The 14,461-nt window shown below is 39.8% G+C and overlaps 1 protein-coding gene across 4 annotated transcripts; it reads left to right on the forward strand.

Annotated features, from left to right (window-relative positions):
- The first annotated feature begins 1,405 nt into the window (after positions 1–1,405).
- Positions 1,406–13,984, forward strand: LOC139151769 (actin, cytoplasmic 3-like). Of its 4 annotated transcripts, none has more exons than XM_070724751.1 (6): positions 1,406–1,422; positions 9,065–9,232; positions 9,580–9,795; positions 10,791–11,040; positions 11,366–11,551; positions 12,943–13,984. In XM_070724751.1, exons 2-6 carry the CDS (start codon positions 9,101–9,103, stop codon positions 13,281–13,283), a joined length of 1,125 nt encoding a protein of 374 aa, XP_070580852.1. In that variant the 5' UTR covers positions 1,406–1,422; positions 9,065–9,100; the 3' UTR covers positions 13,284–13,984. The 4 variants fall into 4 exon arrangements, with proteins under 4 accessions (XP_070580852.1, XP_070580851.1, XP_070580853.1 ...); XM_070724750.1 differs by lacking the exon at positions 1,406–1,422 and adding an exon at positions 6,327–6,342; XM_070724749.1 differs by lacking the exon at positions 1,406–1,422 and adding an exon at positions 8,105–8,333.
- Positions 13,985–14,461: the final 477 nt, after the last annotated feature.

Consider the following 14,461-nt stretch of genomic DNA (forward strand, 5'->3'; position numbering starts at 1 on the left):
CTGTTGCGTAGACCGTGGAGTGAACGCCTTGGCCACAGTAACTGTTGCCGAGAATAGCCCAAGAGATTGGGGCCAGTCTACTCAGCATTGCACCATTGTGGCAATGGAGAAACCATTTCATTGGACTCTGAGTATTCCAAAAACGTACATTCCGAGAAAATGGCAGAATGATGTATTTTTAATAGCTCTCTCACTTCAACAGATTCTACGTTTGAATTATACTGATTTCTAACTTAACAGAAGCTGAACACAAGTATTTTCTCAACATTTATTAAAAGCAAATAATAAAAGGCTTCTCCACCTTGTTTCAAAACAAATAAAAAACTTTTCGGCACAAAAGTTTCTATCTATATATTTTAGGTAAGAGAGGCCTGTATCGTTACAATACTATGAACAAGCTAAATGTTGATCAATACACTTGGTGTTCAGTGTTTGCTGTGGAGATTATGATCATCAATAAAATAACCAAATAACGAACGCAATAAATAATATAAGGGCACTACACCAAATATATACGTTAATGTTGTTGGACGATAATTAAATATTCTCCAGCGAAGTCTTTGTAAAACAGTGTCATCACAATGTAGTTCACAGTATGCTGGATTTCGTAGTTTACTCCAGTAAATTTTGAGGTACACTTTTCTCCAGAAGAGTAATCATAAAAATCATAAAAATCTTGATGGGTTAAAAAAAATCTTTATTCTGCCATGAAAAACGATTAGTGTTCATCGACCCTTGGCAGACTCAGGAACCAAGCACATCCAATATAATCGATTTATCTTGTAACATAACAGGTGACACGATATTGTCTATGTTTGTATGATATTTTGCATGACTCAATAGTTAAGCTTCTAACGAGGTTAAAATGTTCTCAGTAGGCCCAGGTGAAATTCATATACTTTAGCTTACTAGTATTTCACTACGAGTCGTGTGAAATGCAACGTACACATAACTAATTCTCTCCTAGAGTTGCTCTAACTAAAATAACAATTAGTACATTTGACAATTTAAGTTACTGTTATACGTGTTTTAGATAACTAAATAGTTTGTCACTAACATGCACATGACTTTCTTGTTTAGAGTGCGTGCCATTGACTAACAGCAATATTATGCACTCAAGTTCCACTTTCAAATTAGTAACACTTCACAGGCACCAGATACAGACCCACACACAGTAATATATCGTTTATCTTTCTTTGGTTCGCAGAGTCAAGGCGGTTGCGCTGGAAACAAAGCCCTGAGTTAGATAGATAGTTTAACTCTGACACATCCCGTTCAACGTGGCATCTTCACAGACTGGCATGGCATTGAAAAGATCTGGCATAACGCATATCAGGAGTTGGGCGACGAATCAAAGGATCGCCGGTATTCCTGACAGAATTGCCAGTAAATCCAAAAGCTGAGAGGGAAAAGATGACTCAGGTAGTATCATATATTGCGTACATAAGGGGATACTCCGTGATAATTCGAAACTGGAGGGCCGGGCCATATATGGGGATATCCAGGTGATAATTACAGGCTGGAGAAAAGGCTTGCCATTTCTGAGCAGCGTCACTAAACCTACTATTTTGGCATTTCGGTGCATCACAATACACAGTTACTGTTAAAATCTCAGCAACCACATATCTCTCATTGTCGCCACTTCTAAGAATGATATTCAAAACTAATCCTTCACGATTCTCAAGGACATTAGAAATTTGTTTCCTTCGCTGTAACAGTCACTTCCACTAGTGTCATGAACATTCTTCCATTTCTCAGTTTCCCCGGTGACACCAACACTTTGAATAATTGTGGTATTGCCAGGTCAAATTGGCTCACACCATAAAAAAGCTGTCATGTCATCACTTGATTAAGTAAATCATTACAATGATGGGGCCAGCCAGGTGAAATCATGTGTCGAATGAATAAGATGAGTAATGAAGGATAATATCAGGTCACTTCACCACACAAACTGAATAAAAAAACGTTTACTACCTATCCCTCTGACACCATATTGATTTTTAATCAGTACACAGCATATATTTACTCCTTCCAAGGTTCGAATTTATCAGTTATCATCGACCAATTACCAGTTGTTGTCTGCTTTTGATAACAACTTTGAACTTGCAGTAGACAATGTTGACTTACAGTATATTTTGCTCGCAGTAATTGTCAAAATATAGTTGTACATTTTTATCTAAAACCAAGAAGTTTTCACATATAATGGTACATATAATATTCGAACAACTAGGAAGTAATTGAAATCTTTCAATTTTTCTCTGACGTCCAACATTGGACAGTTAACCCTTTAAGCGCCAGAGTCAATTTTTGCCACCTTTATAAAATGTAACCCTGACAATTTTTTCAGATTTTTTTTTACAAACTTTTGATCAAAAACAGTAGCCAGTGAAAAGTACTGTCTATTGGTCCAAAATTGTCAAAAACATTTAAGAAAATTAATCAAACATTGGTAAAATTTTGCACAAAAATTTTGATGGAAAATTTACAGCGCTCAAAAGGTTAATGGAGCTGTCGTAAGTTTCCTTCTCACCAGTTGTTTATTTGGTGTGCATATTGCACATTGTATTTTTGGTTCATCTGTGTATTACTTAACTCTGAGTAAATCATCCAAACATTTCAAGCTAGAAACATCAAAGTTTTAATATTGATCAACAAAATTGAAAACTGGCTGTTAAAATTGAATTCTGCCTAAGAAAATTGAAAGTTCAAACTCTTTGCAAACACAATAGCACTGTGGCAATAGGAATACCTCTTTTTGTTTGTCAGATAGAAGCAACACTGTGTCTTTGGTGGTATTTTTTTAAATGGCTTGCACAAATTAATATTTATTACTGATGTTATTATTGTATTTTTTTGCGTAAATCAGGCACACACCTAGCTATCCTCTGGATTCTCTTGAATATCACAGCACAGCTAAATCAGCCACCAGGCTGCTTGTTGAAAAAGCTATGGGTGTTTTAGTTAACTGACTGCTAAGTTAGGTCAACTAGCATTGTAGAAATTGTGAGTTCAAGCCCCATAAAAATCAATGCATCAGCAAGACTGCATAAAAGTTGACAACACTTACTTTACATTTTCTTCACAAATTTAGATTAAGGCCATCAAGAATATTTCTGCGGGATCTTTTAGAGTCATTAACATAAGTAGGTTTTTTTACCACAGGAAAACGTTGATTTTATTCACTCTCGTCCTTTTAACCTTTTAATGAATTCACATCCCAATGCTATACCAAAACAGAAAAATTATTGTCATTTTTCAGGCAAAACACGAGACGTTTCACCGGTAAGGACTGTAAGTTCAAGGCTAACTCGTGTTCGGGCGTACGTCACACACTCACTCCTGTGACAGGTTTGCACTCACATGACATACGGCCTGTGCGCGCGTACTAGTTATCTGGCCCTGAAAGCAGATACACGTTCCTTTGCGCCTGTCGCGAGGGGGCATGGAGTTATGGGAAAATACTAACCGGAAGTGCGGTAAAACATACGACGCGACGACTCCTATACTTTGACACGGAAAGGTGCAATTTTCGGTCGAAAAAAGTAAAATACGAAGTGCATACTTATGCTATAACAAGAAAACACCTAGTGGTGCATGGGACTAGCTCTTGTAAGTGTTCGTGTGCATGGTTTAGCACGGTAATATAGAGAGCGGCGATTTTCGCCCCGCGAAGCGGGCGAGTTGTACTAGACTTTCACTTTGGTACGTACAACGTATGCCGGCGGCGTAGCACAGCCGATACGTCAAAATCATCAGAATTGCGAGTAAAAACATCAAAATTTTAACGAATTTATACTCTGCGTGACCCGCTCTCGAATCGAGTCTACAACTCGCCCGCTTCGCGGGCCGAAAATCGCCGATATCTACCTTCAAACAACTTTTCTAGCTCTTCATGGCTACCTGAAAAATAGACCATTCAAATAAGCGCGAATTTTTAGGAAATTGTGAGTATTTCTCGCTATCACGATTTGTCGGTCCATGTGGCCACGAGTGTGGTGATTGCGGGCCGCATCACATGAGTGGCGATCATGAACTACCAGTGAGGCGGTGACATCGACCAAGAATCTTTGTAGGATATAGCGATGCCTATCCCGAGAATAAAACATTTTATTGCGATAAATATAAGGAATTATTAAAAATTACTAAAAGGCCAGTAACTGTAACTTTTGATGAGTTTTTAACCGTTTTTTTGTTTTTATGGCGTCTTATTCTACTCCCTTAAACATATTGAGACACAGTGTTGAGTTTGTCAACGCAGCCAGTACATGTGTAAACTGCATTGTTGGTGTTGACCGGAAAATTCGGCGTAGAATTCAAATGCAAACAATAACAGTGTATTTTGCACGTGCTTGCTGTGTTAACAGCGGGTGTTTCAAAATGCTTTTGGTAGTAGCTGAACAAGACCTTGCAATTGACATACAAAACAACAATATAAAAAATCATCAAACGTTAGAGGTACTGGCTCTTGAACCAACAATCAATCACATTGGCCAGCTATATTAATATGTTATATTCCGAGGAAGCTCTGTGAAGAGCCACCACAACTCGTAGTGTGCATATCGCGCAAACGCATGGCTACTGAGAGTAAAAACAGAACAGAACTGTTTACGTTCACATGAAACATGGCTCTTTTTAGCTTTTCATTGTAAGATCGCAATGACAATGGATTGTTGTACTTATGAAAAAAAATCGTACCGCTCAAAGAGAGCCCAACGGAGCTGGGTGTTCTGTAGCTGTAAAAATTGTAGCCTTGGTTGTTGGTGGGGATTGGGCTTCTGTCGTGCGGCTCGCGCCTTGCCCCAAGCGCGAGCCGCACGACAGAAGCCAATCCCCACCAACAACCAAGGCTACAATTATTGCAGCTAGGTGTTCTTGAAAACGAAAAAAAATGCGATGATGCACATACATACAGATTTCGTTACATTCATTATACGTACGTTATTTGTAATGTTGTGAGTTTGAACCCTGTTGAAACCACCATATTTTCTACCCTGGGTTGATAGCTCTGCTGGTGGACAGAATTGTCCCCGAGGCTGTCTTTCGCCCAGTTTAAGCGATGTATGTATTCATAACTTCGCTTCGAAAAAGTTTGTGTGCGATGTAAGCTTATGATAGTGAGCGTACGAGCATAAGTGCTTCATGAACTCTACAGCCAGTGGAGGGGTCGCGGTCAAAAATTGTAACAACTTAGCTCGGTTATTGAACCAATCTTTTTGAGATTTGGGATTTGGCCGAGCGAATTTGTCATTGGCTTCTCCGCTAGGTGACTGGGTACCGTACGTTGTGAGTTCGAACCCTGTTGAAACCACCGTATTATATATTAATTTTTGTCAGTTTACGACCAAAAAGTAAAACCATCGGTGTATAGCCGCCTGCGGCGTTGATTATTCCATAAATTTGAGAGCTTAAAAAATAGACGCCTTATGCATGCAACCGCCTGTCGTCTGCAATGCAGATCGGTATGGCCAACAGTCTGTCGTCTGCAATAGAGATTGACATGGCAGCGATTTTGCTATGTCTTTTCCAAGGTCGGTCCCGATCCAGCGTGCGACCTGTTGAGTATTCGTCTTCTAGATCACTGTTAGTGTTCAGTTATACTATTGTGAGCAAAGCAAACACATTCTATCAGCTGTAAGTAGACAGTTGCAGTTGTTTAGATTTTATACGTTAAGGACCGTCTCAGATTGTTGCATAAGTTAAAGAAACGAAATTCCTTCGTTTACATCAACCCCCTCCCCTAAACGAAAGTTCAAAAGTGCGAAATGTTGATGTCTGCTTGAAATTGTAGCATTTTGCTATAGCTACTTGAGAATGTTTCCCCTGACCACATTACATCGTCAAGTAATCGATCTGAGTACTAAGCCTAGCATGACACGAACGAGTTGCAAACAGGCCTACAACAAAATTTGTTGGTACAAGTGTACATTATTTGTTATTTTTACACACAATGTAAAGAGTACTTGTAATCTAAAAATAAAAGTGCGAAAGTGAAGTTCGCTAATTGAATGGAGGTCAAACTCCCTCCCCCCGTAAACGAACGAATTTCGCTTTTTGAACTTATGCGACAATCTGAGACGGTCCCTTATGATATCGGCGCGCGTCAGGCATTTAGAATATGCAAATCAACAGGTCGCATGAGGCGATATGACTTGTTCATCTCGAGGAAATTACCAAATAAGGGCACATGCCAATATGACAATGAATATCGCTTCAGTCTTGACAACAGATTTATGTTCCTACATCGGATTATTAGCATGGCCTTCGAACAAGGCAGTTACCAGCGTTTGTTTGCGCACAGTCCTTCTGGTTGGAGTCGGGAATGTGGTTTGTGAAAATTTATTCGTACGTAAAGGGTTCTTAATTTTCATCCGTTTAAATATAATTGCTGAAACAGTGGAATAATTTATGGTGCTTTCAAACTTATTTGTTTGCATTTGAGTCGTTCGTCACGCTCAGGTCATTGTTCAAATTATTTTTTACGTTCGTGTAATATTCGGGCGTTATTTGCTTACCAGGCGCTTGTGAAGTGTCTGGTCTGTCTCGGCGTAAACGAATCAAAATTTGAAGCCGATAAAAGATGCGTAAGCTAGAAGAACTTTAACGAGGAACTAACTTCAATGGATTCCTATTCGTAGTGTGAATTTGATAAGCATACACGGAGAACAGTACCACGTCATGTCAAAAATATGTCAAGGCTTACACGTTTTCATAAAATTGGACGGGGTCATTGACCAAAGATAGGCTATGATGACTAAAAACGGGTAAAAAAAACATAGCCATCGCTAAGGTGGAAATTTAAAAAATAGCAAAATGTCACATAAATAAACTCTACCAATATTTTATGATAACCACTGGACTTCATGTTTAGGTCAGGGAAAATTTCCGCTATCTCTTGCGTATCTGCCAACCATTCATCCCACGTATCGGCAATGGCACCGTGGCAATCAGGGCAACAGTATAGGTGTGAAAAATATCCTCTGTGAGTTATCGTGAACCAGGAACGTTTTTAAGCGTTTTAAACGACGTGAGCGTCGCTAGAGCTAGAGAGATCTTGCTATAAGCGTTAGAACAATTTGACATACCAGTCTGCATAAATCGCGATGCGACAGCATGATAGTAAATGCATTGTTTTCGTTTAGGAAGCACAGCAAGTATATTAAATGTGCGTTACTCGCCATTTCGCAAGATTTCGCAGAGTGTAGACACCATCTCCAAGCTACTTGGAATACAATAAGAATAAAAGGCATGAGAATAGTAAAAATGTGCACTTGAAAATTTCTTAGTTGAGCTGCAGATAAGGTAGTGTGCACCGTTACTCGAACATGACATTTTAATATCTTCATTAATGCTTGATTTCGCCTAAGAAGGGTTTAAATCATAGTCTTCCATCATCACGAATATCGCCGCGAGAAAGAAAATTCACTCTATACGGGCAGTGACCGGACGTGCGGCCCCTTTCAGTGACTGATTTCTTTGTTTGTTGTGCCCAAGAAATAGGTGTGATCTAGTCAGCTATGATCTCACTGTTTTCGTTCGACTTATATTCGGGTATCTTTCAGTCGATTCTCCTAATTTAATACCAAAAAAGGAAATACTACGGCAAAGGAGGGAGGCAATGCTAACACAGTATGGAGTGGATGGGTGTTGTTCTATAGGGTCACATTCAGACAATGAGCAAATAACATAGAAACATATACGGCTCGGAGAATATGACTAAACTGTGCAAACTGTGTAATGTGCTATTTGAACATGACATTTTAAAACATTCGCTTATATTGTCCAAGGAAAGTTTAAACTATATTATCAGAATATCGTCGCGATATGTCCAGAACACGAATTTGCCCTCTACGGGGAGTCAACGGACGTGTGGCCCCTTTCGATAAAGGGAACTTGTTTGTTTTGCGCGGGAAATTGTGTCGTCCAGTCAGCTATGAGATGATCTCACTGTTTGCGTTCACGCAATTTCTCAGGTATAATTCAAGGTGGGTCTACAAATTACCAAAAAAGGAATTACAGCTGCAACGGGAGACAGTACTATCATAGCATGGGGTGGTTAGTTATCCGCTTTATGTCATAAACGGCAATTAATTAGCATCGAGATGTACGGCGCCGATAATAGAATTTAACTCAATACATAAATACTGCACATGCAGCACCGCTAAAACTCTGTGATCACCCATCAATTTACTGATCTGGGTTGACCTGACTCCCCTCGATTCTCAATGAGCTCGCCCAACAAAGAGCGAGTACAAAAATGGGGTCTGTCCTCACGGAGTAACACAACGGGTGACACTTGCAGAGCGTAACGACCTAAACAATATATCATTGTATCGGTGAGTTGAACGGCTTAGACCCTCGAGAAATTTCTCGATGGTCTATGGTTGAACGGCTTATACTTCTTTTTGTAAAGCTGCACTGCTCAAAATTCCAAATTTGATTGCTATGCATTTTCAAATGACGTAATATCAAAACGTGCGCTACTTTCGTTCAAAGTTACGGCTGCCACTTGTCAAGACTCGGGGAAACTGTATTCAATATTGCTTGCACAATGTGCAGACGTTCAGCTGTGTTAAGATATTGAATGCTTGCACTTTGTTTGCAGTAAAAAGTCTCTCTCGGACTGGCCTTGTAGCCGAGGCTTTGAAATTAGTGAGAAGACACATTGCTATAACCTGTTTGATTATTTAAAATGAGATAATATTCTCTTAAAAATCAATGTGCAATGCATTTGAGATTAATTCAATCATTGTTGTGATGTGTACATCATCAGCGTAACTATGACTTGTTAGACCTGTACCATGGCAGAGCGAAGAAACCCCGGAAGTTGTGGTAATTTATGTAAATTTCGAGGCTGAATATGCCTCATTTGTTATCAGCGTTTGGTGCACTCTGGTGGCGCGTGCTGATTGATAGCTATAGATAAGAATTATCAGCGATAATCAATACCCATGCATCGACAGTCTTACAGCAATATTCTCCAGATACGGTGCCTCTGAGGTCATAGGGTAAAGTTCACCCGAGTTCAGACGTCCTTTTCCTATTATTTCTTTCTCTTCACTTTTAGAACTATCATCTTGAAAACTTGCGTTGAGTTAAAACTATGAGCGGCGGCGAAGAAGTCATTCCATCCGTGCTTATCGACAACGGCTCCACAACCTGCATGGTTGGTTTCGCCGGCGAGGAGAAGCCCGAAGCGGTATTTCCGTCAGTCGTGGGACAACAACCTTCCGAGGTATATGTACCTAGTACCTGTTTATTACTGTATCGTTTGTTCAGGAATCGTTGGCGGGTTGCGTAACCCGAAATGAGCAAAGTTCAGACTCTGAGACTGTGCGCAGCAAAGCAATCAGATAAACCTGTTTGATAAGGAAGGACTTCACAGAGTGTGCTCAAATGGACACTTTCTACAGGTACAGATACTGATTCTGGTCATGCGCTGGACGAAAGTGAACGGAACTGCAAATAGTCTGGATTAACTTGGATAAAATTTGCATATAATCCATGCTTTGTCGGAACCACAAGAAAATATCGTCTCTACCATTATTTCATTCTATTTTATTTATTTTCTATGGTTTCCAGGATCAAGGCATCTTGGTAGGAGATGAAGCTTTAAGTAAGAGAGCCACCTTAACTCTGACGTGTCCCGTTGAAGGTGGCATCATCACAGACTGGGATGGCATCGAAAAGATCTGGCATCACGCATATCAGAAGCTGGGCGTCGCATCGAAGGACCGCCCGGTATTCCTGACAGAATCACCCTTTAATCCAAAAGCCAACCGAGAAAAGACGACGCAGGTAACAACGATTTAAATTGGAACTGTGGACTAGGGCTTTCTCCGTCAATTTCTTTCGCGGGCGCTAATAACTGGGATTTCAGCTTTTCTAAAAGTCACTGGATAGGACATTAAAATTTGTGCCGTTGTATTTTACAGATACCAAATACACTCAGAGTAAAATAAGATGACCTTAATTATCGCCCACTCTAAAAGTAATCCTTCCTCAACCGAAGAAATCTGTAAAATTTACCTTGGCTCCCTCTCTCATCATCACCTATCATTTTGATAATTTTTCAACGTTCACTTTCACTGCTTATACTAGTAATTTTGAATAAAGCTCGCAGGGTCTTCTCCGTATTCGCTTACCTCAGAATCACCCATTGTCAGTTTGTACTCCCACCATGATCTGTTGTCAGTCATGGCAGTGCCTTTGCATTTCATCGGCGCTGACAGTGCGAGATTTACTTTGTGAGACTGTGCGAGACTTATAATACGACACTTACAGTTCATGCAGTTGGAGACTTCCTGTTTAAAGGTTATATAATCCAAACAATCAAATTTTCAACGAAAGTCTCCATAAAATTTCAAATTGCAGACAGTCAGCAACAATAAAGTCGACATAAAGATTTATATGTATAATTCTGAAACAATGCAACATTTATGAAAAGATCGGAAACACTTTTTATGACCTCGGTGAACGAGTTTACGAACAAACTGCGCTGCTTTCGAAACACGTCGATATTCGTGCAGTGCCTGGCCGCCCCAAACTAGGAATGCACATGTGACAAGTTCATGCAGACGCCGATGTTCTGGACCACAAAACAGCCTAACTGTAACAATGTAAAGAAGATCAAAATTTACACCGAGTTTGAGAGAGAGAGAGAGAGAGAGAGAGAGAGAGAGAGAGAGAGAGAGAGAGCTGAACAAGTGTTCCGACTGCTACAATTCTACAACTTGCCACGTCTTACTAACCAGACTAACAAGAATGTTTACGAAAAATTCACTTTATTACAGATTCTGTTTGAAAAGTTCAACGTACCGGCCCTGTACATAGGTAACACGGGCTTGCTGTGTCTCTTCGCCTCAGGCCGAACCAGTGGTGTCGTAGTGGATATTGGCTATGGCGTCACGCACATTGTACCGGTTCACGACAAGAAAATCGTCCCGAACACCATAGTGAAGCTGCCCGTGTCCGGCCGAGATCTCGACAACTATCTGGTGAAGAAATTAACTGCTGAACATCCTTACTTCTCAAAAATGCCTGGTAAGATATTATTGAAAGGAGATGGGATCCATAGCTGCTTTGAGATTATTACAGTAACGGAAATCGAACGCTTCAAATGTAAAACAGTGGTCAGATTTGCGAATGTTAAATTGAAAGACAACCCAAAGTTTGGCAACGCGAGGCATCAATCATAAATTGACATCAAACTTAAGGTCACACTCGTTTTCCCTGACACTGGATCTGTCCTTGGCCTGAATATATATTCCTGATTTCTGTATGTTGGTGCAACTTCGGAGGCTGGAAATATTCTTATGATATCTTTAATGTTACCTGTCCTTCAATTTGCCAATTATCCTTCTTCTAGCTGACAGTAAAGTCATCAGCGACGTCAAGGAAAATCTCTGCTCCGTCGCTCTGGACTTTCAACAGGAATTGGCCAAAGCCAATACTTCGTCGGAAAAGAGCCATGAACTGCCGGACGGACAGACGATCACCATCGGCGATGAAAGGTTCCGTTGTCCGGAGGCCCTCTTCCAGCCATCGTTGTTGGGTAAGTGGTTACGTCTAGGTCGGAAAGAGTAATGGCGACATATGAATGTGACAGAGATCTTAATGACAAAAGTATCATTGTAGCACTAGTCAATACACATGAACAAACAATGGAAAGTTTTAAATGAGCTTGACATACTAACTGTTGCTTTCGATAACTTCCAATCCTAAATTCCGAAAGTGGAGTTTGCAACGATTGCTGTAGTTCTGCGCACTTTATCATAAGGGACTGGTCAGTTTCTTCGGCCGGGCGGGGGGTCGATGGATTATTTTTTGCCGACGTCAAAAAGTGGCTGACCGCCCCATTCCAACTTTCGAAAACAGGGTGACCAAAGGTAAAACAAAAGGTGGAATATAAATTGAATAATTCAGTGTGTGTGTCTAATATATATATATATATATATATATATATATATATATATATATATATATATATATATATATATATAATTTTTGGGGTATATTTTAAACATTCAGTCATTCTCTTGTCATTCAGTCATTCAATGAAATTGTTGTCATTTCAGTTGTAAGATAGGAACTTAAAAGTGTCAATTCTGAAGTTGAAATACAGCATTTTGAATGAGCTGTGAATGTACTCAAATCTTTTATGCATAACCAGATGTCCAGAACTGTTGTAAGAAAATGTGATTGTGAAATATTAGTGCATGTAGCTTCCTAATACTGAATTCTCATAGAGATATTTCTGACATGTATCTCTGATATATTAATTTACTGCGCCCGAAGGGCGTGCAAAAAATATTAAACATCCAGATATCATATATATATATATATATATATGTTTATATATATATATATATATATATATATATATATATATGTGTGTGTGTGTGTGTGTGTGTGTTGTGTGTGTGTGTGGGGGGGGGGTGAAAGTCATGCAGCTGAAGGGCATGCTGAAAAATATTGTTTGACATTTTAAAGAAATGCGCCTGAAGGGCTCGCCGAAAAATTTTAAACATACAGATATCTCAGATATATATATGTCATATATATGTCCGATATATTAAAGTTTTGCACTATTACGGGGCTCTGAAAATATGTCTTATTATTATTAAAGTTATGCGCCCGAAGGGCATGCTGAAAAATGCAACTGAATGATGCAATTTGTGGCTGGCACAATGCATTTTACGCAAGTATGAGCCGTGTCGAAATTCAAAAACACACTGACCCCCCTATTGGGCATTTCAAAAACATGGTGACCCCCATATTCCCAAAGTCAGAAACAGGGTGACCCCCCCCCCCATGAATCCACCGCCCCCAGGCCGAAGAAACTGACCAGTCCCTAAAATTGACATGAATACCAGCTGTGTATGAGATTCATGATTTTAACCCTAGAACTTTATGAAAAAATATTCTTTCTCTTTTTTAACCTAGGAATTGAAAGTCCCGGCATCCACGAAATTCTGAACACCAGCATCGCGAAATGCCCTGCCAGTGTCCACAAGGAGCTGTACGCCAACATCGTATTGAGCGGCGGAACAAGCCTGCTACCGGGCCTAGAAGGACGCCTGCAGAAGGAAATGACAGCACTGGCCCCCAGCGGCACGCAAGTCAAGGTTATTGCCAGACCTGAATTCAAATACGCTTCTTGGATTGGGTCCTCCATCGTGGCTTCCTTGATCGCTCCAACAAACCCACAGATGTGGCTCAGCAAAGCTGAATACGACGAATCTGGTCCGTCCATCATCCACAGTAAATGCTGGGACAACCAGTAAACCCGGATTTTTACATACCTATGGCAAGTTACATGGAGTATAAAGGACAAACTTTTAAATGCCAAAATAGTCCCGACACCGTCATCATGCGAAGAAGTCCGCATCAATGCATGTATACAGATGTCATGCTCAAACAAATCTCAAAATGAAAAAAAACTTTCTCATTTACTTTATTACTTTTGTATCGTTCTTATAAGTTCGGCTTACCGATACCAGTTTCCGAAAATAGCAAACACATGAACAGATTGTGTACATAATGTGAGCATGGACAAACATGTTTTATTTCTTCTGAACATGCTCGACAGTTTGGCTGAATATTTAATACATAGCAAATACTCCATCTTGCAATATGTGCAGCTAGCATCGCACCAAAGCTTAAAGGTAACCGACTTATACGGCCAATATGGCTGCCCGACAAAGATGATATGGTGGCAACCTTGGAAGTCAAATTATGTGCAGACTTTAATAGACTTGTATTACTTTGCCTACAGACGACAGTCATGAAATTTAACCAAATCAAGGCAATAAACCATTACTAAGACATTTACAGAAAACGACAGGAGCTTTTAAAGTTGTCGGAGATAAGCTTAGGCAGTATTATACATCAATTACTATAACATTTACTGCAATCATTCATGTGATGTGGTGAATAAGTTCTATTTGACAGAGAAATAAAGATTGATGTAATTATATTGGCAGAACCCTTGTCATCGAAGTCATTCGCACACACATACACATTATGAGGTGGCAATACAGAGAGGGTATACGATCAGTGCCCATGTTGTTTAAATTACTGGAAATGGAAAAATAAATATGTAAAAAGGAACAACGCGGAATAAATATCATGTTCTGATTAGAGAAGTGAATCACATAAATGGTCGCCATTCTTGCCTTTGAACTCTGATAAATTTCACATGACCAAAACTGGAAACTTTCGGTACTCCAGTTACATGTTGGAATTTCTTCTCAACTAAAACTAAAATACAAACATCCATCGACACTGGAGAATGATCATTGAAAAGCGATGAGCTGGCTAGGCTTTCCTCTCAATACGTTTTCCCTAAGACGTCAAAGAGTAGGCCTGTAGCTCAGGCCAAGTTATTTCTCTAGGGTCTATAGCCTGAGCGATCCAATACTCAGTAATACGTATGGCTGTACATAAACAGTTGCGGCATGTG

This window comes from Ptychodera flava, chromosome 15 (genome assembly GCF_041260155.1).
Source record: "Ptychodera flava strain L36383 chromosome 15, AS_Pfla_20210202, whole genome shotgun sequence".
NCBI lineage: Eukaryota > Metazoa > Hemichordata > Enteropneusta > Ptychoderidae > Ptychodera > Ptychodera flava.

Bases quoted from the DNA above. Each gene is read 5' to 3' on its own strand.
- LOC139151769 (XM_070724751.1), top strand. From the start codon at position 9,101: ATGAGCGGCGGCGAAGAAGTCATTCCATCCGTGCTTATCGACAACGGC. The intron at 11,041-11,365 runs GTAAGATATTAT...TCCTTCTTCTAG, and splicing joins TTACTTCTCAAAAATGCCTG to CTGACAGTAAAGTCATCAGC. The intron at 11,552-12,942 runs GTAAGTGGTTAC...TTTTTAACCTAG, and splicing joins CTTCCAGCCATCGTTGTTGG to GAATTGAAAGTCCCGGCATC.